This window comes from Salvelinus namaycush, chromosome 8 (assembly GCF_016432855.1).
Source record: "Salvelinus namaycush isolate Seneca chromosome 8, SaNama_1.0, whole genome shotgun sequence".
Lineage (NCBI taxonomy): Eukaryota > Metazoa > Chordata > Actinopteri > Salmoniformes > Salmonidae > Salvelinus > Salvelinus namaycush.
Window position 1 is genome coordinate 10,567,067 of NC_052314.1, and position 27,941 is coordinate 10,595,007.

Consider the following 27,941-nt stretch of genomic DNA (forward strand, 5'->3'; position numbering starts at 1 on the left):
AAGAGAGAGAGAGAATCTTGTGGCCACCACATAAAATCAACGTTTATTGGTCGTGTAAACAAATTTGCAGATGTTAGTGCAGGCGCAGCGAAAAGCTTGCAATTCAAAACAATACACACAAAATCCATAAAGTGATTTTTTTAAATTAAGAAGTATCAGAAAGAGCAATGTCAGAGTCAAATGGTAAGACTTATGATGCAGCAAGTCTCTCCCCGCTAATGTTAGCCTAGTGTCGAATCCAATAACCTTTTAACGTCACACACCCAAACACACAAGAAGGGTTGCTAGCCTAATAGATTAGCGCTTTGCTAATACCTCTCTGACAGGGTTTAAGGAAGGACCAGGTGGCACCTGTTAGGACACCCCCCTCAGATAAAGTCTGTCCATCTGTCTACCTCTCTTCCTCCCTTCTTTATATGTTAGATGAAAGACATAGAGGAGCACTCAGAGGCAAATCTCCACCCCAGGGAGTATTGATTAAAGCTCAGTGTTTGGGGTGAGATAATGAAGTGCAGGGCAGTGTGGTAGCATAAGACTTAAGGACATTAAACCTGAAAACACCAAGTGCAGTTGAAAAGGTTTCCTAAAAGCACCTTGGTGCTCCGTTTTACACCTATAGCCAACCCCAAGGCCCCATGGCCCAACATATTTAATTTATATTAGCCGTAGTTGTTTGCCGTTTAAGTTCATGTTGAAATTCTAGTGTCACTAAATGCTGTTTGCACTACATATGAAAACTCATAGTCTTGTTTGGAGCAATTTTACTGAATGAATGATTATATAATCAAATCCTGAATAAGATGAACGTTTGAGTTTTAAGAACACAGATGCCAGGTTGAGGCTATCAAGTAAAAAAGTGGTTGATTATTTTCCATGATTTTATTAAACAAGAGAATCTGAGAAGTTACAGTCATATTTTATTCAATGTTAGTCATACTCAACTAATCATGTTCAAATTATGATATAGGTTTTGGACTTGTTTTAAAACTCCAAAATATATCCATATTGATAGCAATTGAACTCACTGAACTCAGTTGTGTTTGAGAGAGAGAGAACTAGAGAAGAAGAGAGAGAAGCAAAATATGACTTATTTTGTTTTTATATAGCAGGTTCATGTGCTCAAAATGCTTCTAGATGTAATAAGTAGGTTAAATGCTGTACATATGTAACATTGTATCGCTCTCTTTGAAAATATGACAACAGCAGTAGCTCCACCCTAATAAATAGCAAACATGTTCAGTTGCCAAACGTTCTACAACGTTGCAGATAGAAACCATGAATAGACCCGATGTGATTCCTTATTCTACATGTCAGAGAAGCATGTTTGCGCTACATATGATTTCTATCTGAACGTTCCAAAACGTTGCGTCCTACTGAACGCGCCCCAGTCTCCGCCCAGCTCTGCGCGCACCCCCTTACAGCGTAACGCATTCCTTTTGCAAAATCCACTGGGAAACAGGGCTAGACCATTCCATCCTTCGTGATATTTTGGGATCCTCATTATATTGTAACACCAGAACATTTACAGACGACATACAGATATATATTTTTTTATGCAAATTAATTTATTTCGGAAGAGGGGGCCTTACTCTTTAATTTGTATATGATTTTTTTGGTTTCTCCACCCCCTCTCTTCATTGGAATGGTTGTTCCTTCACACTGCCTACCGTGCCATGTTGGATGGATGTAACGTTATCGATGTTGCAGCTGGAGTTACGAATGAAAGTTTAGATTTTGCCCTCTGCAAGATGGGTTCCCACGGATTCTTCGAGGACCCTGGGGCATGGTGACGTTATTCAACAACCGGGATCCCAAAATATTTCATTTCTCAGGCCTCTAGCTACCTTAGAAACAACGTAATAAGACGATGCAGTTGCAGGCCATGGCGACCAAAGGCTGCACGAATTGTATGTAATATTCAAGAGTAAAACAGTAAACTTTGTTTATCTGGAAATTATTTGGGAACATGAATAACCATCCTCCGCAACGCCGTGTTGGAAATATTGGCTCCATACTCCTCACCCCGCAAGAGAACGAATGCCTCTTCAACTACCTGGGCAGGAAATGCATTGTAAGTTGTCTTGTTTACGACCACACTAAGCTCCCAAGTGCAATTTATCTACCTGTAACTTTGCGAAAATAATGTGTAAGGCTATTTGCAAAATGTTAGTGTACTGTTATGTAGGCTTATGTTAGGCAATAGCCTGGCTGCAGGCCGATAAGACGCATAACAGCTCAGCAGCTTTTTCCATGGCTTTGCTGAAACGATGCAGGGAAGAGTATGGGAAAGCAGAGATGTTTGCCTGTCAAAGGGATTTGTTGTCAATAAATTGGCTTGGAAATGTGAACATTTGCCCCTGGCGTATTAGTTTACCCCGGCCTGAAAACAAATGCAAACGCCACTATTATAATTCAGTGCATACCCCATTATTAATAAACATTAGCCGATACAATGTTGGCCTAATGTTGCACGCGACTCTGTGTGTTTATAAATTGACTGCACTGCTGCTAATGTATTAAGTGCTGCCTACTGACGCACTGCAGTCTGGAATTTTTGCACTTCACTATTTTGTTTTAGTTTGACAGCCATTGCAACTTCCCGAGGGAAGACATTAGCCTGTGTGTTTGCACAATAGGGAATATGGTCAGAACTATCCCAATAATGGACTAAAAGAGCCTAACGTTAATCCTTATAGTCCAAGGACCCTGTTCTGTTTAGAGGTGAATTGGCTCTGGCAGCCAAAACAACCAACTCCATCTAAACGAGAATCTATTCCCAATTGCGTTACGGTTCTAGAAACATAAAGCCCTCTACTTTCATATCATATCAAAACAAATGCAAAATATACTCTGTTTTAACAGTTTCAGCTGACAGTATTTTTCAGTGAAAACACGTTTGTGGTGTCCATCTTTCGTTTACACACAGTTGTTCAGATATGCACATAGCTAATTAGCAAAGGTATTTCTCTGTCTTCCATCTGTTTTCCGTAAACAAGCTCTGTAACATGGAAATATGTCCGGTTGGGAACCCTAACCTTATAACGTTGTGTAGTCATTTGACATTTTTTTTAAATCCCTTGCTGATATGAAAAATATACTGAACAAAAATATAAACGCAACAATTTCAGATATTTTACTGCGATACAGTTCATATAAGGAAATCAGTCAATTTAAATATATTCATTAGGCCCTAATCTATGGATTTCAAATGACTGGGCAGTGGTGCAGCCATGGGTGGGCCTGGGAGGGCATAGGCCCACCCACTTGGCAGCCAGACACAGCCAATCAGAATTAGTTTTTTTCCATAAAGGGCTTTATTACAGACAGAAATACTCTTCAGCACCTCCCCGCAGACGATCCCAAAAGGGAAACGGGCAGCTTAATGCTCTGGCAACAGCTCTGGTGGACATTTCTGCAGTCAGCATGCCAATTGCAAGCGCCCTCAATACTTGAGACATCTGTGGCATTGTGTTGTGTGACAAAATTGCACATTTTAAAATGGCCTTTTATTGACCCCCAGCACAAGGTGCACCTGTGTAATGATCATGTTTGATCAGCTTCTTGATATGTCACACCTGTCAGGTGGATGGATTCTTAGCATAGGATAAATTCTCACTAACAGGGATATAAACAAATTTATGCACAACATTTGAGAGAAATAAGCTTTTTGCATGGAACATTTCTGGGGTTCACTTTACATGTTGCATTTATGTTTTTGTTCAGTGTATATTCCTTTCCAAAATGGTACCTTAAGCGTTTTAACTTTCAGAAAGATCTTCAGGGCTCTTAACAAAATTCATCTGGCCAGAAGATACTATCATCAATAGGCGCTAAAGGAAGTTAGCTTCTGGAATGGGTTAGGTCAGAACATACATCTTTTCCCAATGCTGAAGGATAATAAGGTATTTGTGAAAGTCAAATCAGTCTATTCTTGAGAAGCTGCATTAAATGAACAAAAATGTCAAATGACAAGCCAGTGGAAAGACTACAATAGTCTACAGTACCCTGTCCAGATAAATAACGTTATATTAGGAGCAACACCATATGCCAAAGTCAAAGCTGAGTGTCTAGTAAGACAGCCATAGCTCGATGTGTGTTCTTTCTATTCCCTTAACCTTTTTCCTACCATGGGATTTGGGAACATTTAGACTTAACCTATGGTCTGGCCAGTGACCTTTCCTGTGTTATGAGGTGTGAGTATGGGGTGAGAAGTGCTTCCTCGTTTTCTCTCTCTCATACCTGAAATAATAAATCATAGACAAGGAAGAGGAAGCTAGCCGGAGTGGTATTTCCTCTTCCTTGTGGTCTCCTTGGTGATTGGCATAGGTCGCTCTCTGTGTCCATGGTGACAGAAAACCAAGCTTTGGTTTGTGTGGCTACTGGCTATGTCTATCATTCTCTATCAGGTCTGCTTAGGCTGTCTGATTTGCAAACCTTGTACTATATGCTACCGGGGCATCTAATCAGTGTTTCTTGTTCGTGGATGTGTTCCTCTACCTCTATACTGTCATAACTTACTTATTGGCCCCTAGAGGCATTCCACTAGTACGGCTTGTTAACAACGGGGCCCATGTAACACGTTGTAGAATATAGTCAGTCAGTTTCGTGTAGAAAAAAAGTAATGTGCAATCCAACACTGCACTTTTGAATCACATTTTATTAACATTGTGTCACTATAGGGTGTTTTACTTTGCTGTAAGTACCGCTCACACACTCCCATTGTGATGATGTCCTCAGACCCTGTGCACAGCGGTGGTCCAGGTGTATGGGGCAGACAGGAGCTCGTCCTGGGTGAAGAGGTGCTGCGGAGTGGCCTGTCTGATCAAGGATAACCCTCTGAGGTCCTACTTCATCAGGGTCTTTGACATCAAGGTGAGTGAGTGCATTAGAAGGAGGATGGTTGAAGTTAGCCTAGCCTCACTAGCTTAATACCTTTCCTGAGGAAATCCCTCTCTGTGCTGCCAATATAGGAATTTCAGTGACTGTTATTTCTCTCTTGTCAGGAAGGGAAAACCATGTTTGAACAGGAGCTCTACAATAACTTCTCAATCAACAGCTCGAGGTCCTATTTCATTTCGTTTTCAGGAGATGTAAGTATACTATCTCCGCTTGAAAGCTCGTGAACCCAACATAGACAGTGTCTTTAAAAAAATGACTGATCTCTCTTTCCTCTCTCTATCTCCAGAACTGCCAGGTAGGCCTGAACTTCGCTAGCGAGGAAGAGGCCAAGCGATTTAGAGCCGCACTGAAAGACCTACTCGGCAGACGGCAACGTAAAACGGGTAACTACAGTGGCCCCGCAGGCTCAGTCTACACGCCTTCTGCTTTCTCATCACCTCAGCCTTTGACCCTCTGGACAGGGAGTGAAGAAAGCTCAAATTTATCTCACTGCTCTACTACTAACAACCCCACAGGGCCCAATCCCAAATCATCCCATCATTTTGCCTTAGATGCATCTTGTAACTCCTCGAGGGGTTCATTTGGGGCCAGCAAGGGTCTAGGAATGGGTTTGGAGTTGAGCCTTGCGTCAATTTTTTTGCTGGTTGCTGTTGGAAAGTCAGTGGTATGTCTGTCTAGTCAAAACAGCAGAGGGTCTCCGTGTTAAAAGCTGTGATGGTGTTCCTTTCTGGCTTCCATCCATCTCTCTCTGTTCCTCTCTGCTTGCCAGCCTTTGACGTGTGCTGCTCTTGCTGTGAGGAGTGAGTTTCCAAAGACGTGGGGCTGGGAAAGGGGCTACTGTAATGGTATGTTAGGGACAGCTAGTTTAATTCTCTACCTTTTTTCCACTACATTTTTCTTCTTGTGTTTGCATCTGTTCTGGAATTTATCCGCCGGCCAGGATCTGACTGGTCAGAGAACTGTCATTCTCTCCAGCCTGCAGTGGCTACCTTTCCAGACTTCCATCCTATTTCAGTCTGTCCATCTGACTCTCATAAACTAACTCTGAATGCTTTCCAAACACTTTGCTTCTCCTTTCACACTTCCATATACACTCTCTATCGCTCTGATAGCTGTGGCTTTTGCCATCTGAATTGGCTGAGAAATTATAATTGTGCCCGTTTTGTTTTGCAGAGAAAAGACGTGACCCTGCAAATGGTATGTTGTCCATTCTTTGAATTGTACCGATTTTTATAGTCCAAATGTTGATCTTCAACATGTTGTAGTGGGACACAATCCTTTGTTATTTTACGTTACCAAAGCAAAAGTCTCCTATAATCCGTCACGCAAAATCGAATGTACAGTAGTATGCATGTACACACACACACCCCTTTGCGATATGGCATGATAAGACGGGTTAGTTATTGTAAAGAAATAGGCTAAATCAAATTCGTATGAGTGCACATGCACTCACTCCGAGTATGACTTTGTTGACATTGTAATGTTTAGCCCTACCATTGGGCTTTAGGGTTAATCTGTGCAGCATGGGGCCCTCTGTGTGCCATGTGTAAACCATATGGGTCTCTCAGTGCGTGTCCAACTGCCAACTCTCTCTCTTTAAATCAGCCTTCTCACAGATACTTGTACACCTTAAATTTCATTTACTAATCACAGTCTATTGCATAGAATTTGGTATTTGAATGCAAATGGACCCAAATGTAGGGATCCTGTAGAAGGACTATTCTCCATGGTGGAAGGATATTGTTTGGGATATGTCAGTCCCATTATTGAGTGTGAAACTAACAAGGGGACATATTTGCCCTAGATTCGCTCTTTGCTTTGGGAGTTATTTCCTTTTTTGCTTCCCTCTCCTCCTTCAATATGTTCATTTTCTTTTCCTTGTCATAATTCACTGTCATGTTGGCAGTGTGTGCTTTGGGAAAGGAAGCACTTTAATATTTATTGATATTGAATGATTACATTTATGAGATTTCTGAAGCCTAAAATGGACAGGAGGACAACCTTTAGCTTGGTCTGTCAATCATTGATTTACGTACAGCCAAACAGCTACATCTGAATGGTACCACTGCATGGATTCTTTGCAAGTTCTCCTTTGAAAGCTCCCAATGAAGTGGAAAGATGAGGGTAAACGTGTCTCAAGGCAAGGGAGCTTTCAAAGTCATGCTTGCATGTCCTCGTCGATAGCTGAGACTTCTAACATTTCTAGGGAATCCAGGGATTTGGTTGGGATTAGCTGTGGATTACTGATTATGTCAGATCCAACTGCATTTTGTGGAGATTAACATGGACTCAAGGAGTGCGCTCAAATACCTGTACTGGGGAGGTTTGACCACAGCCATGTATTGAGGGTTTCTGCATTCCAGAAGACTGTGTTAGCCCACTGATCTGAAGCCTAACCTAGGTATCAGCCAAGGTTATTCATCATGCAAGACTAGTTAACAGACCTAGCTCCGTTACAGTTGGCCGTTGCAGTTTCAATCAGAAGGCGTTATTATCAAGTTCCTAGACATAATCCATAGCAGCCATGTTGGTGCCTCCTGGGTAATATTGACCAATAACTGTCCAAGAAATTAGCTGAATTTTAAACCAAGCGCTAGATGTTCATCATGAATGTATGAATTGAATTGTCCAAGGCAGCAACATGGCTCCCAGCTCAGAAGTTGACCAAAACTGTCTTTGTGTGACTCTGGGTTTGACCTAACTGATGTCACATAAGTTACAACAAACACACACACACCGGGAGGACAAACACTGGTTTTCAACCAGATTGATTCTGTCAACGTTTCTTTAGTCTTTCAGTTCTTTAATCTGTGAAAGACTGCTGTGCTATTCACTGGTGCAGCCACAGGTAGTTTGAGAGCCTCGAGAGTCTCGCTCGTCAGTTAAATAAAAAATCCATCAAATGAGTCCATTGGTCTTCCCAACGCTGTATCATCTGGATGGAACAAGGATGTATTGCACCAACCTCTTTATCAAGTCTGTCTTTATCAGAGTCATGGGACAGTGAGTTGAAGTTGGAAGAGTGGTTGGGTCTGCTTGGGTGTCCAGTGCTGCTTGTGGATGGGTTTTATATGCTGTTGTCCTTTTGAGGAAGAGAAAGAGTGTGTGGTGCTAAAAGAACTGAGGACTAAGAGCTGGCTGAGAGAGGTGTTTAACGGTAGGGTTGTTGTCATGCAGATCCAATTTCAATTCTAGTGAATAAAGAAATGAATGCACATGATTGACATAATGATGTAATTATTTTTTGGCATAAATGTAAAATCTTTCGCTAATCTGAATTAGAATTTAAATGGAATGTATGCTGACTGTTTTTTGGAGCCCTGTGACACGCTGGTGTTAGGGTTCTAGATATTCACAAAGGTCCTGGCATGTGTGTAGAGGACAGTTAGTGCCCTATGTTAGTTGTCTTTACACTAACTTGAAATAGTTCTAAATACATCAAAAGACTGGTGTTTAATTGTGTGTGGTCCTGCATTGTCAGCTGTGAGATTGACCTGGCCTGAACTGTTGATGGGTTTTAGAGACTACCATAGTCACAAAACAGACCAAGTTATACAGTAAGCTTTTTACGGCCAGTCAAGTATGCAAATTAATGTTACCCTCGGGTCTCTTATGAATAATTTAAAAGGGCTGTATAATTGGACCTGTCTGTATTACAACTTGTTGGGTATGCTAAGAAATGAAAGAATGACCTTTTGGATTGGCTCCCACTCATTTTGTGAGAGCTTCCCAGCACTGGTTCTGAGCTTCCCAGCACTGGTTCTGAGCTTCCCAGCACTGGTTCTGAGCTTCCCAGCACTGGTTCTGAGCTTCTAGTTCTAACAGTTTCTCCCTTTCCTCCTTCTCTCCCTCCTACTAAAGGCCCAGCTCTCCCTATGGCCACAGTGGACATCAAGAACCCGGAGATCAACAATGTGCGCTTCCACAACTCCCACCATCATCAACACCACCAGCAGCAGCCTCAGCCACACCACGTCAACAACATGCTGCACAGCAGCTTCAGCAAGAAGGAGAAGAAAGTCAAGGGCAAGAGGAAGAAGCTCACCAAGGCTGACATAGGCACCCCCAGCAACTTCCAGTGAGTGGACCACCCTTCTGTCTGAGAGATGTAGCGCAGCAGGAGTTTTCCTGTATGTATGTTATGTTCTGTGAAGTTGTTGTGTAACGTATTGAGCTCGTCACTCACGTTTGAGGGTGTGCTTCATTGTGTCTTGTGAACCTCTTCAATGGCTCAATTGTGTTTGTGTGCATTCAGAACTGCACCCGTGCATGTGTGCGTGCACAAGCCAGTGGGTTTACATGAGGGTTTGTGCTTGGACGTGTTTGTTGCTGCATGTGTAATGCGCAGCTGCACGCGTGAACCGGCTTGCGTGTGGGTACACGTGTATGTATGTGCTCATCCCTGTCTGTCCTGTGTGTCTGTCTCTCTTCAGGCACGTCGGCCATGTGGGCTGGGACCCAAACACAGGCTTCGATGTGAGTACCACACACACACACCCTTCATGGGCACACAATGGTGACCTGTGTGGCCGACCCATGATTGACCCACACAATGGCCTCTGTTGGATACAGCGCATACTTATCATACAGTCAATGCTGTCATACAAGCCCCTCTTGCAACCCCGAATATTCCAGAAAATCTGTTGTCACTGTTTTGGGAAGCTTCAAAAATGTTAAGTGGTTTTGCCAATATTAGCCAGATGAGTTATTGTTATGTCTATCATTGTCATGCTATTCAAACAACTGTCAGAGAAGTTGGCTTAAGCACATACAGTACAGGTCTAGGACCAGGCTAAATAATAATTATAATAATAATGCTTTATTACATTTGTAAAGCGCTTTTCATTTGACAGAATAATCCCGAAGTGCATAAAATAGAAAAACCAAATAGAAAGAAAAATGGACACAACTAGACAGGACAACTGACACAGAACCCAGCGGACACTACAACGGACAACTGACACACAGAACCCAGCGGACACTACAACGGACAACTGACACACAGAACCCAGCGGACACTACAACGGACAACTGACACACAGAACCCAGCTGACACTACAACGGACAACTGACACACAGAACCCAGCTGACACTACAACGGACAACTGACACACAGAACCCAGCTGACACTACAACGGACAACTGACACACAGAACCCAACTGACACCAAAGAACCCAGCTGACACTAGAAGGGACAACTGACACCAAAGAACCCAGCTGACACTAGAAGGGACAACTGACACCAAAGAACCCAGCTGACACCACAAGGGACAACTGACACCAAAGAACCCAGCTGACACCACAAGGGACAGCTGACACCAAGGAACACATCTATGAACAGAAAGCCTTCCTAAAGAGAATGGTCTTTAGCCCTGTTTTTTAAAGGAGCCCAGAGTCTGTGGTGACTTCAGGTGGTCTGGGAGGGCATTCCAGAGTCTGTGGTGACTTCAGGTGGTCTGGGAGGGCATTCCAGAGTCTGTGGTGACTTCAGGTGGTCTGGGAGGGCATTCCAGAGTCTGTGGTGACTTCAGGTGGTCTGGGAGGGCATTCCAGAGTCTGTGGTGACTTCAGGTGGTCTGGGAGGGCATTCCAGAGTCTGTGGTGACTTCAGGTGGTCTGGGAGGGAATTCCAGAGGCTGGAGGCGGTCAAGCAAAAAGCCCGATTCCCCCAAGGAGCTGAGCTTAGTCCTGGGGGCGTGGAGGAGCAGGCTATCGCTTGTCCTGAGGGTGCGGGTGGGGTTATGGAGGGTGAGCAGTTCTTTGAGATAAGAAGGGGCATTTCCATGAAAACACTGGAAAGTCAGCAGAAGGGAGACAGAGGAAGACATCTAAAACACAGTCTGAATCTGCAGTCAGTGATGCATGTCACTAAGAACCAAGTGGACCAGAGAGTTTAATGGACAGAATACAGTCTGTTTTAATGACAGTAATGAGCATGACTGATTGAACTCCATTCCCTTGGGCTTAATTGCATGTCTATTTACTTGACTAATCATGCATACAGAAGTATCACGCACACTCTTTCTTGCCGAAGCAAAGAAGACTAGCTGCAGAGATCACTATTACCCAATTATGATTGAACAAACAAAAAGTAGTCAGTTAAAGGCCTTGTGTTGTTGTGTGCACAATCTGGTGCAATACCCGTGTTCATCCAGAAGATGGCAGAATGGCACTTAGATTGACAAAATAATTTGATTATTGTCGGAGCTATTTTACGTTTTATTACTTAAATGGAATTGGCATTGCATTTTTGTGTTTGGCAGGCCATGGTTGTATGTAGAGCATAATTTTTTGCCATTTTCAAAACATTACAGATTCCATCCGCTCAGGATAAAATGCCAAGAGAAACAAATATGTTGGTTTTGAATTGTCCTGACCCGGTCTTTCACTATCTCTATTTCTCTGCCCCAGTTGAATAACCTGGACCCGGAGCTAAAGAACCTGTTTGACATGTGTGGCATCTCAGAGGCCCAGCTGAAGGACAAGGAGACCTCCAAGGTCATCTATGACTTCATCGAAAAGAAAGGAGGGGTGGAGGCCGTCAAGAACGAGCTCCGTAGGCAAGGTGAGTTCACTGGAATCATCCTCAGTTCCTTGTATCTCAAGCAATGATGTATATAAACCCTGGAGATCTGATGCTATGTATTGGCCATTGAAAAGCCAGTCGGCCATATTGGCACTCTGCATTAGGAGCAGTCCTCCATTTGAATGAATAATTCTACAGTATTTCAATTAAATGTTTCAAGGATAAAATTACATGTATTTTGTTTTTGTAGTGTGGACAGTAACATTAGTAATCTTACAAATATTTTCCTTAAAGTATATATATTTTTTGTTTGTCACATATAATTTAAAAGTATGCATTATGGTGTCTGTAATAGAATAAATGTGGCACAAAGTAATGTAGACATTAATACATGCAATGCTATCCACCTGAGTTAAAGCAGTTCTGCATGCGACAATGTGCCAAAATTCCTCCACAGTGATGTGAGAGAGTGATCAACAACTACAAGAAGCATTTGGTTGCAGTCATTGCATATAAAGGTGGCACAACCAGTTATTGTGTGTAAGGGGGAAATTACTTTTTCACACGGGGGAATTGGGTGTTACATAACTTTTGTTAATTAGCAATGAGGCAATGACATGTTGTATGTTTAAGAGATGCACAGGCTACATTTAAATATGCATTACTATATTATTTTTCATTAGGCCTACATTTACATTGAAGTATTATTTTCAGTTGTCACTATGACAATGAACACACCCTGAAAGCACTGAATGGTCTGAACCAGTATCTGTGGGTTGGAGACCTCATGAATGGTCTTGTTACCACCCTGTTAATAGTGGCGTACAGTAGGATGCGTTGAACAGTTGATTGACAGGTGTAGGCCTGGAGAAGGATACACTTTCTTCTAGTGTGGATGCTCACCAACGTTTTATAGTTTTTGGCTTTGTTGGATGGCCCGGGCCTCAACTCTGACACAACACAACTAACGTTATTATCACAACAGAACTAGCCTACTAGTAGGTCTAGATAATGTTAGCGAACTTGAATGAAATAAGTAAAAAATTACACTTATACATTTTATACTTGTTTACTTGACTTTTATTCGCTATAAATTGACTCTCAATTAATTTACTCTGGCAAGTTTGCCACCTGTGCTCTACAGTAGGGAAGTAACGCGGAAGCAGCAACGTTAAAAAAAAAATGCGGTAGGTAGCTTCCAATAATTTTTACAATTGTGGGGAGTGTGAAGATGGAGGCACGGTGGCTTCAACACAGTGCCCCCTATCAGTCATCTAGTGTAAATATATCAATCATTGATCTCAAGTATCAAGGATTCCACCCACTGTAAATGTGATGATCTTCCTTGTAACTCTGAAGTTAATGAAGTCAATGGTGAGAATGTACTCCACTGGTAATGAGATGTTGAATGCCAGACGGGGCTTATTCATGTGGTCTTTTCCCAGGGCCGCCCAGGTGGTGTGGTGGGTAACTATCGGTGTGCTTCCATAGTGGTGGTTGGTGTGTTTCTGCCTCAGGTGTTGACTGTGTGAACTTTGACCTGCACAACTGGATAAAGCTGACTGCTGTTTGGTTTGTCTGAATTTAAAATGAACAGAATCGAAAGGCTAAAATGTTGCCAGAAGTGAATTTCTGAGCTCAATGGTTGCCAAGTTGCTGTGCTGTCGTGGGGGGTTGGCTGTGGAGTGATTTTTAACAGAGTATCTGGATGACAGGGTTTGAATTGCGCATTAACTCTTGGGGGATAACCTATAATTGGGAACAACATTTTTGGGGATGCATGCACAAGTTATTTTCAGTGCTTATGAAGTGAGAGAGCCCTGATTTTGTAATGGGATCATTCAGAACTCTCGTTCTCCCCAGTAATTCAAACCCCTGCTGAATGGGATATTGTGACTGTCAAACTGATCTCTCTCTCTCTCTCTTTCTCTCTCTCTCCTTTTCCATCTTTCTCTCTCTCCTTTTCCATCTTTTTTTGTCCTACCAAGCCCCACCACCTCCTCCCTCTCGGGGTGGCCCACCTCCTCCTCCCCCACCCCACAGCTCGGGCCCAGCTCCTCCCCCACCACCACCACCCCCATCGCGAGGTGGCCGGGGTGCCCCGCCACCACCTCCACCCTCTCGGGCCCCCACCTCTGCCCCCCCCCCCCCTCCCCCCTCCAGGCCTGGTGCCCTAGGAGCCCCCCCTCCTCCCCCGCCCCCCAACAGAGGGGGCCACGGCCACCATCACTACCAGCCACCGCCTCCACCCTCACACGCCCCCCAGGCCCCACCGCCACCTCCCCCACCAGCAGCACCACCCTCCAGTGGCGGGGGAGCCCCTCCTCCACCTCCTCCACCACCACCCCCACCTGGACCCCCGCCCCCTCCAGAGCTGGACGGTGGTGTGGAGTCGCCCCACTCACCCCCGGGCTCGGGGGGTAAGTCGGCCTTGCTAGAGCAGATCCGTGGGGGCACCCAGCTGAAGAAGGTGGAGCCACCGGCCTCCAAGCCACCAGCCACCACCGTAGGGCGCGATGCGCTGCTCGACCAGATACGGCAGGGCATCCAGCTAAAAAACGTAAGTGCCACTGTCTGCCTGTCTGTGTTTGAGTGTATTTCCATGTTTGTTTGTGTGTGTGATTAACTGTGTTTGCGTGTCTCAGGTACCAGACGGCCCAGAATCGGGCTCCCCTACCCCGGCCCCCTCGGCAGGCATCGTGGGGGCACTTATGGAAGTCATGCAGAAGAGGAGCAAAGCCATCCACTCCTCAGGTAGGTTCCAACTGGCAGGTTTATTTATTTCACCTTTATTTATCCAGATGAGTCAATTGAGAACCAGTTCTCATTTACATTAACAACCTGGCCAGGAGGCATTGCAACAGTGAACAGGACAACGCACAATACCACTCAAAATAAAACACTATACAGAGTACAAATTCATGAATTATAAACCGAGTGGTTCGAACCCTGAATGCTGATTTGGCTGAAAGCTGTGGTATATCAGACCGTATACCACGAGTATGACACAATTCTTTTTACTGTCCTAATTAGCAATAAGGCACCTCAGGGGTTTATGGTGTATGGCCAATATACCATGGCTAAGGGCTGTATCCAGGCACTCCGCTTGTGACGTGCATAAGAACAGCGCTAAGCCGTGGTATATTGGCGAAATACCACACCTCCTCAGGTATTATTGCTTAAATATACAGCAATGACGAATATTCACAGTGAGTTAGAGCAGAAAAGTCCAAGGCAACACAGCCGACTGTGTGATGGAAGTGATTCGGTTAACAGCACTTGCTTGATGAATAACCTTGCCTGAGACCTGAAGCCTTACGTTGACTCCCTGAGCTAATGCCTCGACTTTAGCTCAGAGGGCGAATACAGTCTTGTGCCATGCAGCCATTGGTGAGCAGCTGCAAGTCAAGATGCTGAATTGAAGTACTTGTGTTCTTTGAGAATTCATCTGGATTGTGTTATTACCAGTTGCCCTTAATAATAAAAGATGTAGATCTCTTTATATTTTGTTAACAAGTCTGCTTTGACATTTCCTAGATGAAGATGAGGATGATGATGATGAAGGGGATTTCGAAGATGACGATGAATGGGATGACTAGTAAAGTTTCTCGTCCTCCTCCCCAACACAACTGACACTAAACTGATCCTAAAATCTTCCAAAAACTGACTAAAATTGAGAATGTTCTATGATTTTGCTCTATTTATTGTTGCCTTTTTGCTTTTATTAACCTGTGCAATACCTTGTTCATTTAATCTGTAAAGTGTTGTCACATACCCTCTGTAGAGTATCTCTGGTAACACTTTCCTGCGACTCTGTCATAGAATGCTCACATCACCGTTAAAAGCATGATATACAAATATTATAAGCTGTCACAACTGTTCATGGTAATACGCTGACTTGCTCAGGCTGACCACCACTGCATGTGACGCTGCGAGATTGCTTGTCGTAAGCTAATACAAGGTGTTATAAATCACCAATGACACCTGGTGTCTGTTTAGGAGGGTGCAATGTCACGGAACATCCAGAGATAGAAACGTATTGTGTAGAATAGATATGATTCTCGGTCCTCAAGAATAGTTCTTATTCACTTACAGTATCAGCTAACATTATATTTCTATCTGCAACGTTCTGAACACTGAGCCCTATGGAATAACACACTGCTGCTATGTCATGGTTATGACAGCCTAAAGACAGCAGGTTCAAGTAGTACGGTATCTGATGGATTAACAGTGTGCAATTCTAGTTAGGATATATTTGTTTGGTGTGTTCTGTTCCCCTGTCCGTAAAGAAAGGGAGATAGAGATATATATACATACACACGTAACAAACGAAAGAGGTCATTGTTGTCGTTATTGTTGTTAATGCAAGATAACACTATTTTCTTACTCTACTTTTCTGTACCTTCGATTTTCTTAATGAGATCCTAGTTTAGCACAGTTATTTTTTCATATGGAGTCCACTTATTAGAATTGTAAGCCCAAATTGACTCGTGTAAATGTGTTCAATGCTTGTACGTTCAAAGCTGTTATATCTTGGCACAATTTCAAAATTGAATTTACTATAAGAGTAACAGTGCAATGTCATAGTTGTGTTCCAACAATGTGCTAAAGTGATGGGGAAAACAAAGCTTACGATGGGCAGGATCAGTATACAGATGTAGGATCTTAATTTGAGCCAGTTTGCTACAGCAGGAAAATAATCCTGCAGCAACAGGAAATGTGAATTATTATAAATGTTTTTGTTGTATTTTTCACCCCTTTTTTCTCCCCAATTTCGTGGTATCCAATTGTTAGTAGTTACAGTCTTGTCTCATCGCTGCAACTCCCGTACGGCCTCGGGAGAGGTGAAGGTCGAGAGCCATGCGTCCTCCGAAACACAACCCAACCAAGCCGCACTGCTTCTTGACACAATGCCCATCCAACCCGGAAGCCAGCCACACCAATGTGTCATAGGAAACACCGTACACCTGGCGACAGTGTCAGCGTGCACTGCGCCCGGCCCGCCACAGGAGTCGCTAGTGCGCGATGAGACAAGGATATCCCTACCAGCCGAACCCTCCCTAATCCGGACGATGCTGGGTCAATTGTGCGCCGCCCCATGGGCCTTCCGGTCGCAGCCGACTGCGACAGAGCCTGGCCTCGCACCCAGAATCTCTAGTGGTACAGCCTTAGACCAATGCGCCACTCGGGAGGCCGGAACTGTGAATTATTATGTAGATTATAATGAATGGACATTTTTCATGAGGGAAAATCAAGTCTGGAAATTAGAAACTTGAGAAGCCTTTTTAAACCTCAAATACACTACAAGTTAAAAATGTCCTACATTGCGGAAAAGTTCTCCAGCAACAGGATGATCAAATGTAAGATCTACATCTGTATGCTGCCTGCCAGTCATTTAATAATGGAATATATAATATATGCTATTTAGCAGACGCTTTTATCCAAAGTGATTTAGTCACAAGTGCGTAAATTTTTTACATATGGCTGTCCTGGGAATCAAACCCACTATTCTGGCGTTGCAAGAGCCGTGCTCTACCAAATGAGCTACAGAGGACCGGAGAGGATCATGGAAGCTCTTAAAGTAGCTTTTATTAGAATCCATTTATGATTGACACTACGGAAATGTTCTGCTCATTATGGGTTTACAGAGGTGTCCTGTATTAACTTTCAGAGGGGAAATTATCACTACAAAAAAGTATAACTTATACAAAAATAGACTCATAGGAATCATTTTAGGTTTTGTTTTGTTTCTTTTCTCACTGTATCTGTTACAATAAATATTATTCTCTCCTCCCTGCTGAAATTAGAATATTTTTTATGTTACTAGCTATTAGGTCAGTGTTCATATTCAGCAGATCTAGAAACATCTTCCAGTTTTTCTTGAACTTTTATGGGATGAATCTATAAATGCCTCCATACAAAAGCTAATAAGGAACCAAAATTGGCATTTGCACGAAGCATCTACAAGGCTTTGGTTTCACTATCCTAAATGCTTTCATGGTGATATTGCTGATAATGATGCCTGTGAAACTAAATTTTACAGTATATACAGAAGTAGCCAAATGGATGCTGTTTGAACCGTATTGCCTGTCTCAATTTATACCATCCTCCACTGAGGTGATTGCTGCATTAAGAAATCGTAATACTGACATCAAACCTTCAAAATAGGTTGGAAAAAGCAATGGAAATACTAAATTGTATACTTAAATAAATGTTAATATTTACAGAGACCTTGTCAAGTGTTCCTTTTTTTACATATTAAATTGAGCCCTATTTCAACTTGTATTTACCTAGTATGTGTTTTAAAGATTTAAGAGGATAACAATGGATCATTTTAGGTACTTAATTTGTAGGTAACTTTATGTAACCACGATTTTAGCCTGCAACATACAAGGTAAATATAGGACTGAAGTCAATGTTTTGATTGAGAGGATGGCAATAGTTGTTCTCCCTATTGTAGATGACTCCATTATGGACCCTATTCAGTCTGTAAGGCTGAAGCGTTACAGATTTTGCGATAGAAACTGAAAGGTAACTTCAGATTGAGCCAACATATGCAACGTTTACCGTGAATGCAGTCTCCGCTAAACCGGGAACATTGCCTTTAAATTTAAATCACGCTGTAAAGCTGAACTTCCACGATGCGGATTGAGTAGATCCCAATGATTGACAGGATGACAATAGTTGTTCCTTTTGTAGATGACTTCACTAAACTGCATTACTTCGCTTGAGTGAAGTTGTACAGTGAAAATATTATATTCTATGCATTAGTTCCATTCACCCTGTGGTGCACCTTAGTGATTGGGTCAAAAAATCGATACAGTTACATATTGGGTTACTATTTTTGACAATCGTTCTGACAATCGTGATATTAGTTTTGTGCTAGTTGGCTGTACCTGCACAAAACTCCAGTATTTTTCAATCATAGCTTGTTCTCCATCTTCTTTTTAAATGGGGAGACTTTGTTTTCAGGTCTTTTATTTCCACGACTGAAAAAAAGTTTTCTCCTGGCTCTCGTCTTTCTGCAGCAGAAATATGGTGAGCAATATGTTTGGAACATCGAATAAATTAAATTAAATTATAAATTCACAGTATCGAATCGCAATACATATAGTGATAATATCGCATTGGGAGGCCCCTGGCAATTACCAGCCCTAGTTCATCTGATATGTCACTTTCATAACATAGTAACACTATAACGCTACTCCTTGGTTGGTCTTTAACTCCATTCCCAGCCCTATGAATCTTGTCTAAATGACCATTTCCACAGTTAAAATCTCCATGTATGACTTTTACTGTAATTTTGAAGATATGAGACTACAATAATAAGGGTTCTCTCTGAGACTAGAGGAAAAACGTGTTAGCTTTGAACAGCTGCCAAATTAACTGGAATGAATTGGGAACAGTTCCAAGATACACACGAAGCAGCAAGGCAGGATTAGAGGTGATTCAGTTACAGATAGCACTGTGTTCTAATTTTGTTGCAAGTCAATTCAATCCTGGCGAAGATGGGACAAGGCTTATCTTTTGGATCTTCCATAAGCCTAGATTCAGCCAGTTTGTAGTTAAGATTTCTGTGATGTATGTAGCACATTTTTGCTGTGCCTTTGTAGTGACCCCCCGGGCACGTCATTCATTTCTAAGTCTAGTTTTGATTTACACTTGGTTGAGTTGTCAACTAACGGGGATTCAATGTTAAATCAACAAACCATTTCACCATGTCATTAGATTTACGAAATTGCCTTATGTTGATGACTTTTTGCAAATCCAATCCATTTTCCACCTTCATTCAACGTCAACACCTTGATTTTGTGTTGAAATGACGAGGAAACAACATTGATTCAACCAGTTTTTGCCCAGTGGGGATTGACACTGAGCAGCAGGTGTTACAGAAGAAGTGGTAACACTGCACATGAACTTTGACATGAGTCAAAGACCATTGCATTTCTCTCAGGAATGACATAACAGATTTATAACAACTGATGACTGGTTGTGTATTTTCAAATTATTAATATTATAAACTGGGATGATATATAAACCATTTAACAGAACAATTCACTTGCTCTTTTCTCCATCCTCCCCCCCCCCCCAACCCACTGCCCATCAATCATTAATTGAAATGACCATTGAACAGGAGGAAATCTTACTGATTGTGCCTTTAATCTATATGCAATCAACTCCAGTATAGTATTTTTCACTAAATGACAGAAAAATATTTACATATCAAACAAAATGTATCCTCAACGCAGGGGTCCCACAAGGGTGCGTGCTCAGCCCCCTCCTGTACTCCGTGTTCACCCATGACTGAGTGGCCACGCACGCCTCCAACTCAATCAAGTTTGGAGACAGCACAACAGTAGTAGGCCTGATTACCAACAATGACGAGACAGCTTACATCGAGGAAGTGCGGGCACTGGGAGAGTGGTGCCAGAAAAATAACCTCGCACTTAACGTCAACAAAACAAAATCGCTGATCGCGGACTTCAGGAAACAGCAGAGGGTGCACGCCCCTATCCACATCGACAGGACCACAGTGGAGAAGGTGGAAAGCTTCATGTTCCTCGGCGTACACATCACTGATGATCTGAAATGGTACACCCACCACAGACAGTGTGGGGAAGAAGGCGCCTCTTCAACCTCTTCAACCTGGCTTGGCCCCTAAAACGCTAAAACTTTTACAGATGCACAATTGAGAGCATCCTTTCGGGCTGTATCATCGCCTGGTACAGCAACTTGCCCGCAACCGCAGGGCTCTCCAGAGGGTGGTGCGGTCTGCCCAGCGCATCACCGGGGGCAAACTACCTGCCCTCCAGGACACCTACATCACCCGATGTCACAGGAAGGCCAAAAAGATAATCAAGAACATCAACCACCCGAGCCACGGCCTGTTCACCCCTCTGTCATCCAGAAGGTGAGGTCAGTACAGGTGCATCAAAGCTGGGACAGAGTACCTGAAAAACATCTTATATCTCAAGGCCATCAGACTGTTAAATTGCCATCACTAGCCGGCTTCCACCCAGTTACGCATCCCTGCACCTTAGAGGCTGCTGCCCTATATACATAGACTTGAAATCACTGGCCACTTTAATAATGGAACACTAGTCACTTTAATGATGTTTAAATAATGTTTACATACTGCTTTACTCATCTCACATGTATATACTGTATTCTATTCTACTGCATTTCAGTCAATGCCACTCTGAAATTGCTCAATCTAATATTTATTTATTTATTAATTCCATTCTTTTACTTTTAGATTTGTGTGAATTGTTAGATACTACTGCACTGTTGGAACTAGGAACACAAGCATTTCGCTATTTCACCTGCAATAACATTTGATAAATATGTGTATGTGACCAATCAAATTTGATTTGATCTGATTTCATTTGATTTGAAGTGGGTTCAATATATAATAGGTGTAGACCTTACCGTGAAATGCTTACTTACAAAACCTTAACCAATAATGCAGTTAAGAAAATATTTACTAAATAAAGTAAAAAAGAAAAAAGAAAAAAAAGCAACACAATAAAATAACAATAATGAGCTTATATACATGGGGTACCGGTATATGTAGGTAGGGGTAAAGTGATTATGTATAGATAATAAACAGCGAGTAGCAGCAGTGTAAAAACAAAAGAGGGGTCCTCTCGATGGTGCAGCTGTAGAACATTTTGAGGATCGTTGACCCATGCCAAATCTTTTCAGTCTCCTATGGGGGGAAACACGTTGTCATGCCCACTTTATGACTTTCTTGGTGTGTTTGGACCATGATAGTTTGTTGGTGATGTGGAAACCAAGGAACTTTAAACTCTCGACCCGCTCCAGTACAGCCCTGTCGATGTGAATGGGGGTGTATATTCGGCCTTCCTTTTCCTGTAGTCCACAATCTTCTCCTTTGTCTTGATCACGTTGACGGAGAGGTTGTTGTCCTGGCACCACTCTGACATCCTCCCTATAGGCTGTCTCATCATTGTCGGTGATCAGGCCTACTACCGTTGTGTCATCAGAAAACTTAATGTTGGAGTCGTGCTTGGCCACGCAGTCCTGGGTGAACAGGGAGTACATGAAGGGACTAAGTACGCACCGCTGAGCGGCCCCCGGGTAGAGGATCAGTGTGGCAGATGTGTTGTTGCCTACCCCTACCACCTGGGTGTGGCCCGTCAGAAAGTCTAGGATCTAGTTGCAGAGGGAGGTATTTAGTCCCAGGATCCTTAGCTTAATAATGAGCTTTGTGGGCACTATGGTGTTGAACGTTGATCTGTAGTCAATGAACAGCATTCTCACATAGGTGTTCCTTTTGTCCAGGTGGGAAAGGGCAGTGTGGCGTGCGATTGAGAGTGCATCATCTGTGGATCTGTTGGGGCGGCATGCGAATTGGAGTGGGTCTAGGGTTTCAAGGATGATGGTGTTTATGTGAGGCATGACCAGCCTTTCAAAGCACTTCATGGCAACCGACGTGAGGGCTACGGGGTGGTAGTCATTTAGGCAGGTTACGTTCACTTTCTTGGGCACAGAGACTATGGTGGTCTGCTTGAAACATGTAGGTATTACAGACTCAGTCAGGGAGAGGTTGAAAATGTCAGTGAAGACACTTGCCAGTTGGTCCGCGCATGCTCTGAGTACAGGTCCTGGTAATCTGGCTGGCCCCACGGCCTTGTGAATGTTGACCTGCTTAAAGGTCTTCCTCACATCGGCTACGGAGAGCGTGATCACACAGTCGTCCAGAACAGCTGGTGCTCTCATGCATGCTTCAGTGTTGCTTTTCTCGAAGTGAGCATAAAAGGCATTTAGCCCATCTGGTAGGCTCGCGTCACTGGGCAGCTCGCGGCTGGGTTTCCCTTTGTGGTCCGTAATAGTTTGCAAGCCGTGCCACAACCGACGCGCATAAGAGCCGGTGTAGTAGGATTCAATCTTGACCTGTATTGACGCTTTGCCTGTTTGATGGTTTGTCTGAGGGCATAGCGTGATTTCTTATAAGCGTTCATATTAGTGTTCCGCTCCTTAAAAGTGACACCTCTAGCCTTTAGCTCGGTGCGGATGATGCCTGTAATCTATGGCTTTTGTTTGGCATATGAACGTACGGTGACTGTAGGGACAATGTCATCAATGCACTTATTGATGAAGCCGGTGACTGAGGTGGTATACTCCTCAATGCCATGGATGAATCCCGGAACATATTTCAGTCTGTGCTAGCAAAACAGTCCTATCGTGTAGCATCCACGTTAGCTGACCACTTCCGTATTGAGCGAGTCACTGGTACGTCCTGCTTTCGTTTTTGCTTGTAAGCAGGAATCAGGAGGATAGAATTATGGTCAGATTTTCCAAATTGAGGGTGAGGGAGAGCTTTTGATGTGTCTCTGTGTGTTGAGTAAAGGTGGTCTAGAGTTGTTTTCTTCCTCTGGTTGAACATGTGACATGCTGGTAGAAATTAGGTAAAACGGATTTGAGTGGATAAGTAGATGAATATTTCAGGACCAATGAACCTCGAGAGAGGTAGAGGGAGACAGTTGGTGAGAGAAATAGCTTGGCTGGTGTAGTTAAGTCATTAAGTTGTTTGTGAGCAGTATCGATTTTGATGGGGGTCACATTGAGTGTGTAGGAAGATCCACACACCTTACCAGTTATTCATAACAGTTCACAACCCTCTTATCTCACTGCAAATTGTACCCTATTTGAATTAGAATCAGTACCTTTCTTTACTCTTTGGGGTCATGGACTTTTTTATAATTTTATTCTGGTCTAATAATTTTCACATTTTCAAATGACAGCCTCATGGTGATCCATGCTGTAGTTTGTTTGGTCTCTTAGCACACTGTCAAGCCGTGTGCATCAATGCTCCAAGGCATTAGTCTTATCGAGTTGGGTGAAAATATCCAGCTATTTATAACTGCATTAAGTGCGAGGAATTCACAGGTTTACAAAGGCTGTCATCTGTTGATAGCACTGTTTACACTAAGGCTGTTTAATGACTGTTTAATGACTTTTGGAAGAGTGTTTCAAGAAAGTTTCACTCATTTAGAATTCCCTTCAGTTAAGAGGTTATTTGCAGCATTGTATGGAAAGGACAACTGAGCTTTGGGGTACACTCCAGTAGGTTTATCCGGTGTAAAAACCAAAGCACACCTTACCCCATGGGCATATGAGTCTGAAGGGTTTGGGTTGGTTTATGCAACATGTTGAAAGTTCCATCTAGCCTATCAGAGGGCAAGATGGAGCTGTTGTTATTTCACCATTATGAATAAGGATCTCAAGAACCTGAGTGGGCGTACTCTGCTGCAATGGCCATTGTAGTCACTCTGTCTTGAACTGCCTCAGCGACCTGGCCTCCATGTTCCAACAACAGCTCCATGATATCAGAGCAGCCCACCTTGCCCGCCTCGTGCATGGCATTCGACTGCTGCAGTCTTCAGACAGACTTCAAACAGACCTGCTCCTCACAGGCTCCTCTCGTGATCAGGGCTTATGCCATTTCATACAACCCAAATCTAACAGCTGACCGGGAAAAATCACAACAAATGTTGAATAGCAGGGGAATAATATACTAAGAGTCATTCCAACAATGATACTTGTTGTGATGCCAAGGACACAGACTTTATACCAGGGATCATCAACTAGATTCAGCCGCGGGACGATTTTTTTATTGAGCGGATGGTCGGGGGGCTGAAACATAATTACAATTAATTTGTAGACCGCAAATGAACAGGAAGAAGCCCAAACAGATATGTTAGACTAAACATAATAATTTCAAACCTTGCTTACATTTGTATACAATCACGTCTCTCTGTTATACATGGGAATAGTTGTATTTTATTGTATTTTAATTTTTTTGCTCAGAAAACTTGGGAGACCAAATAAACCCATGCGGAGACACTCCATGGTCAAGTAGCATCTTTATCGTCCACCAGACCAGCCATAGCTGCTAGAGTTAGCAATGTTTCTCGCTCTATTGTCTTCTCCTCCAGGGCCAACTTGAAAGATGCTGTTGGAAACAACACAAGAGATCATGAACCAGTTCCAGTTCCTCATATTAGGGGCACGTCCAAGTCATGTGGTCTATAAATCAGTAAATATCCACGGCCGTAGATTAATTAGATACGCAGTCCATAATGTATGCCGTTTAGCAGATGCTTTTATCCAAAGCCACTTAGTCATGCCTGCATACATTTTACGTAAAGGGGTGCCCCAGCGGGAATCGAAACCCACAATTAAGGTTGTTGCGGTGACTGTATTACTGGCTGTCACGAGTCACGGTAATTAGGCTTCTCCAAGCTCTGATGCTGCTGATGGTCATTAGTAGCCTACCAAACTTGCTAATTGCCTGGTACTCATCACTCTATTGCCCCTCTAATCACTCTGACGTACATGCAAATGTAATCGGAAATCTAATCAAACACTTCATGAGAGCGCATGTTGCCCAACATTTCTATAGGCTATGCAATTGCGCAAGATTACAGAGTGATGGCCTCTACTAAAAAGAGGATCCCATCAGCTTTCTATAAGCTAGGCCTACTAAATTTAATTCTCAACTTTCCTAATATTAAGCACATTGCTTATCTTTACAACAGGAGTATAGCCTAAATGGATGGCATGAAAATGAAGCACAGGAAAAGCTTCCTCCAATCGCTATTTAAGTGCAAAGATGACATTTGTTTTCTGTTTCGAGACAGGTACATAATGGTCCATTCTAAATCAAAACAAATTTCACACATATTTAGTGTATGTAAAGACAAGATTAAATCAAGAATATTCTGATGGGTGATAATTTGCCTGTCACATGTGAATTATATATTATCACTTGTGAATGATGCCCAGCTTAAGGCAAGAAACAATGACTTTTTTGAATCATAGTCACACACCTCATGTAGCCTAGCCCATAGGCCTATATGTTTTGATAAGGTTTGCATCACAACTAAAGTGGCCAAATATCTTCTTAAAATTAAGCACATTAATCTGCTTTGCAAGGGGTGTACAGCCTAACTGGTATACATATTCAGCACGTGAGTTTGGGGAAGATAATTTTCACCATAATTTACTTTTATAATAAAAGGATTACATGCATAATCTCTGTCAAAGGTGTGTACGCAGGAGAGCAGAGTAGTGAACAGGTGCACTTTAATTCCGTTTCAAAATACACAGCACAAAAAACACAATAACGTGCCAAAAACACAGAACATGACAAAAGTAAACCGCCCGACAAATAATCCACAATACCAAACAAACAATTACACACAAAGACATGGGAAACAGAGGTCTAAATACATGTAGAATGATTAGGGAATGAAAACCACGTGTGTATGGGACAAGAGAAAACAAATGGATATGAAAAATGGAGGGCTATGGCTAGAAAGCCAGTGACGTCGATCGCCGAACGAACAAGGAGGAGCCGACTTCGGCGGAAGTCGTGACAGTACCCCCTCCCCCTTGACGCGCGGCTCCAGCAGCGAGCCGACACCGGCCTCGGGGACTGCGTCAGGGTCCAAAACATCCGCAACCGGAACCCAGCACCTCTCCTCCAGACCGTACCCCTCCACGAGGTACTGAAGGCCCCCCGCCTCGAATCCAGGATGGAACGAACGATGTACGCCGGGGTCCCCTCGATGTCCAAAGGGGGTGGAGGGACCTCCCGCCCCTCAGATTCCTGGAGCGGACCAGCCACCACGGCCTGAGGAGAGACACATGGAACGAGGGATTAATACGATAATCAGAGGGAAACTGTAATCTGTAACATACCTCGTTCACCCTCCTCAGGACTTAAAATAAAGGTGAAATAAATAATTTTTTATTTTGTCTTCGTCGGTCATTGTAAATGTTGCTTGTTTTCCTGAGAAGAATTCAGTAGTTTTAAACCTGCGACTGCCTCCTGCCTACTCCTCTCTACACTTGTGACATCTGACTGTATAGTGTTTAAGTGTTTTATGATGGATTTTGTCATTATTTAACCTTCACTTAAAAGGTGCACTATGCAGAAATCGCTCTGCCATTTCCTTGTTGCTAAAATTCTAATAGTTCACCTAATTTCAGTTTATGTGACAAAACAAGCAAGTATAGTGTAGAGAATCATTGTACAATCTAAACCACTATGAAATATATTTTCCATAACCAAAAATATTGTATTTTCACCTATTCAAAACTGGTGTACAAAACCGAAAGTAAAAGACGCAAAAACTTCAACTTGCTTTCAATGAGAATGATGGATCTATAATTCACATTTCTATGTGAATTTGGTCGGGTCGCCCAAAGAGTTAGGTATTGCAGCTTTAAGTAAATGTAAAAAATGTATAAGAAAACAACTCCTGAGTGTGTCTGAGTCTGACCGTCATCCTCCTCGCTCTCCTCCTTTCTACTCCTTCAGGTCCCCCAGGACCCGGCCTAGCTGAGGAAAAACATCTACCTGCTATCTACTTTCCCTGATGACCAATGCTCGACTGGTGGGCCAGTGTAGTAGCTGTTCAGAGCTGGAGTACAAGGCTAGCCACCGCAATGTCTTCTCCCACTACAAGACCATCCTCAGGAGGCTCCGCACGACTGAGTCCCAGATCAACAAGCAGGCCAAGATTACCTACCTGCTGCAGGTGTGCGCGTGTGTGTGTGTGTGTAACTGTGGTTTTGTGTATCTTACAGGACCAGCGGTACCTGATAGATGTAGTGTGGGGGGCCAGTTGGCCCTCAGTGCGCAGAGCAACATGCATGACCTGGTGATGGTGAGGTGGGACCGCCTGTGGGAGTGGAGCCCCTGGAACTGCACCCTGCTCGTCAAGGACGAAGCTCCTGCTCACATCAAAGTGGAGAACATTGACAATGTAAACGCACACACAGGAACACCAGTTATTTTGAAGGATTTTCTTTTGAGGGTTTAAAATACAGAAGTGCCTCGTTTCTCCAGCAGATGTAACTAAGTAAACAGCACTGATATTAACAACCATATAGAGATAGTATTAGAGTAGCAGAGAGAGGAGAATACATTCTAGGCTATAATATGTAATGGATTTTGATACCACTAGCTAGATGGGAAAGTCTAAAGTATCATACCCCAGTTGACTAAGGACAGGCCTATGGAGTGGTGTTCATTCGGGAATGTGAAACAAACACACGCAGGCAAAGAAGTACTTATCCCAGATCTCCGTCAAAGCTAAATACCTCCAGGACGTGGACTTGCAGCCGGCCGCCCACGGTAACCTGCTGGTCGCCACGGCGATGTCCAGGTCCCTGACTACCATCCCACAAGCCTCTGGTGATAAGGCCATACAGTGAAGCCCTCATCCTCCCCCTGCCTGTCTCTTTGTCGGTCTGTCCTTCACTCTCCCGTCTTCCTCCCTCTGCATCGGTCTGTCTATCTCTCAATCTTCTCTTCATCTCTCCTGGATGTCAAATAAAAATAGTATTTTATCATTATTGAACTGGTTTGGCTTATGCAACTTCGAAATGGATGTTCAATGTAATTTTAGAATTGATTATATCAAATCATATCAAAGATACTGTAAACTACAATCTGAATGGATGTTTGTGTGCAAAAAAA

At 43.1% G+C, this 27,941-nt stretch overlaps 1 protein-coding gene across 3 annotated transcripts; it reads left to right on the forward strand.

The window, feature by feature from the left end:
- The first annotated feature begins 1,515 nt into the window (after positions 1-1,515).
- LOC120052380 (neural Wiskott-Aldrich syndrome protein-like) lies at positions 1,516-27,806 on the forward strand. Of its 3 annotated transcripts, none has more exons than XM_038999249.1 (11): positions 1,516-2,071; positions 4,738-4,872; positions 5,004-5,090; positions 5,186-5,282; positions 6,073-6,096; positions 8,761-8,977; positions 9,333-9,375; positions 11,311-11,464; positions 13,414-13,985; positions 14,071-14,179; positions 26,778-27,806. In XM_038999249.1, exons 1-11 carry the CDS (start codon positions 1,967-1,969, stop codon positions 26,834-26,836), a joined length of 1,602 nt encoding a protein of 533 aa, XP_038855177.1. In that variant the 5' UTR covers positions 1,516-1,966; the 3' UTR covers positions 26,837-27,806. The 3 variants fall into 3 exon arrangements, with proteins under 3 accessions (XP_038855177.1, XP_038855175.1, XP_038855178.1); XM_038999247.1 differs by lacking the exon at positions 26,778-27,806 and adding an exon at positions 14,963-16,174 and having other exon boundaries at positions 1,517-2,071; XM_038999250.1 differs by lacking the exons at positions 6,073-6,096; positions 26,778-27,806 and adding an exon at positions 14,963-16,174 and having other exon boundaries at positions 1,517-2,071.
- The last annotated feature ends 135 nt before the right edge of the window (positions 27,807-27,941 follow it).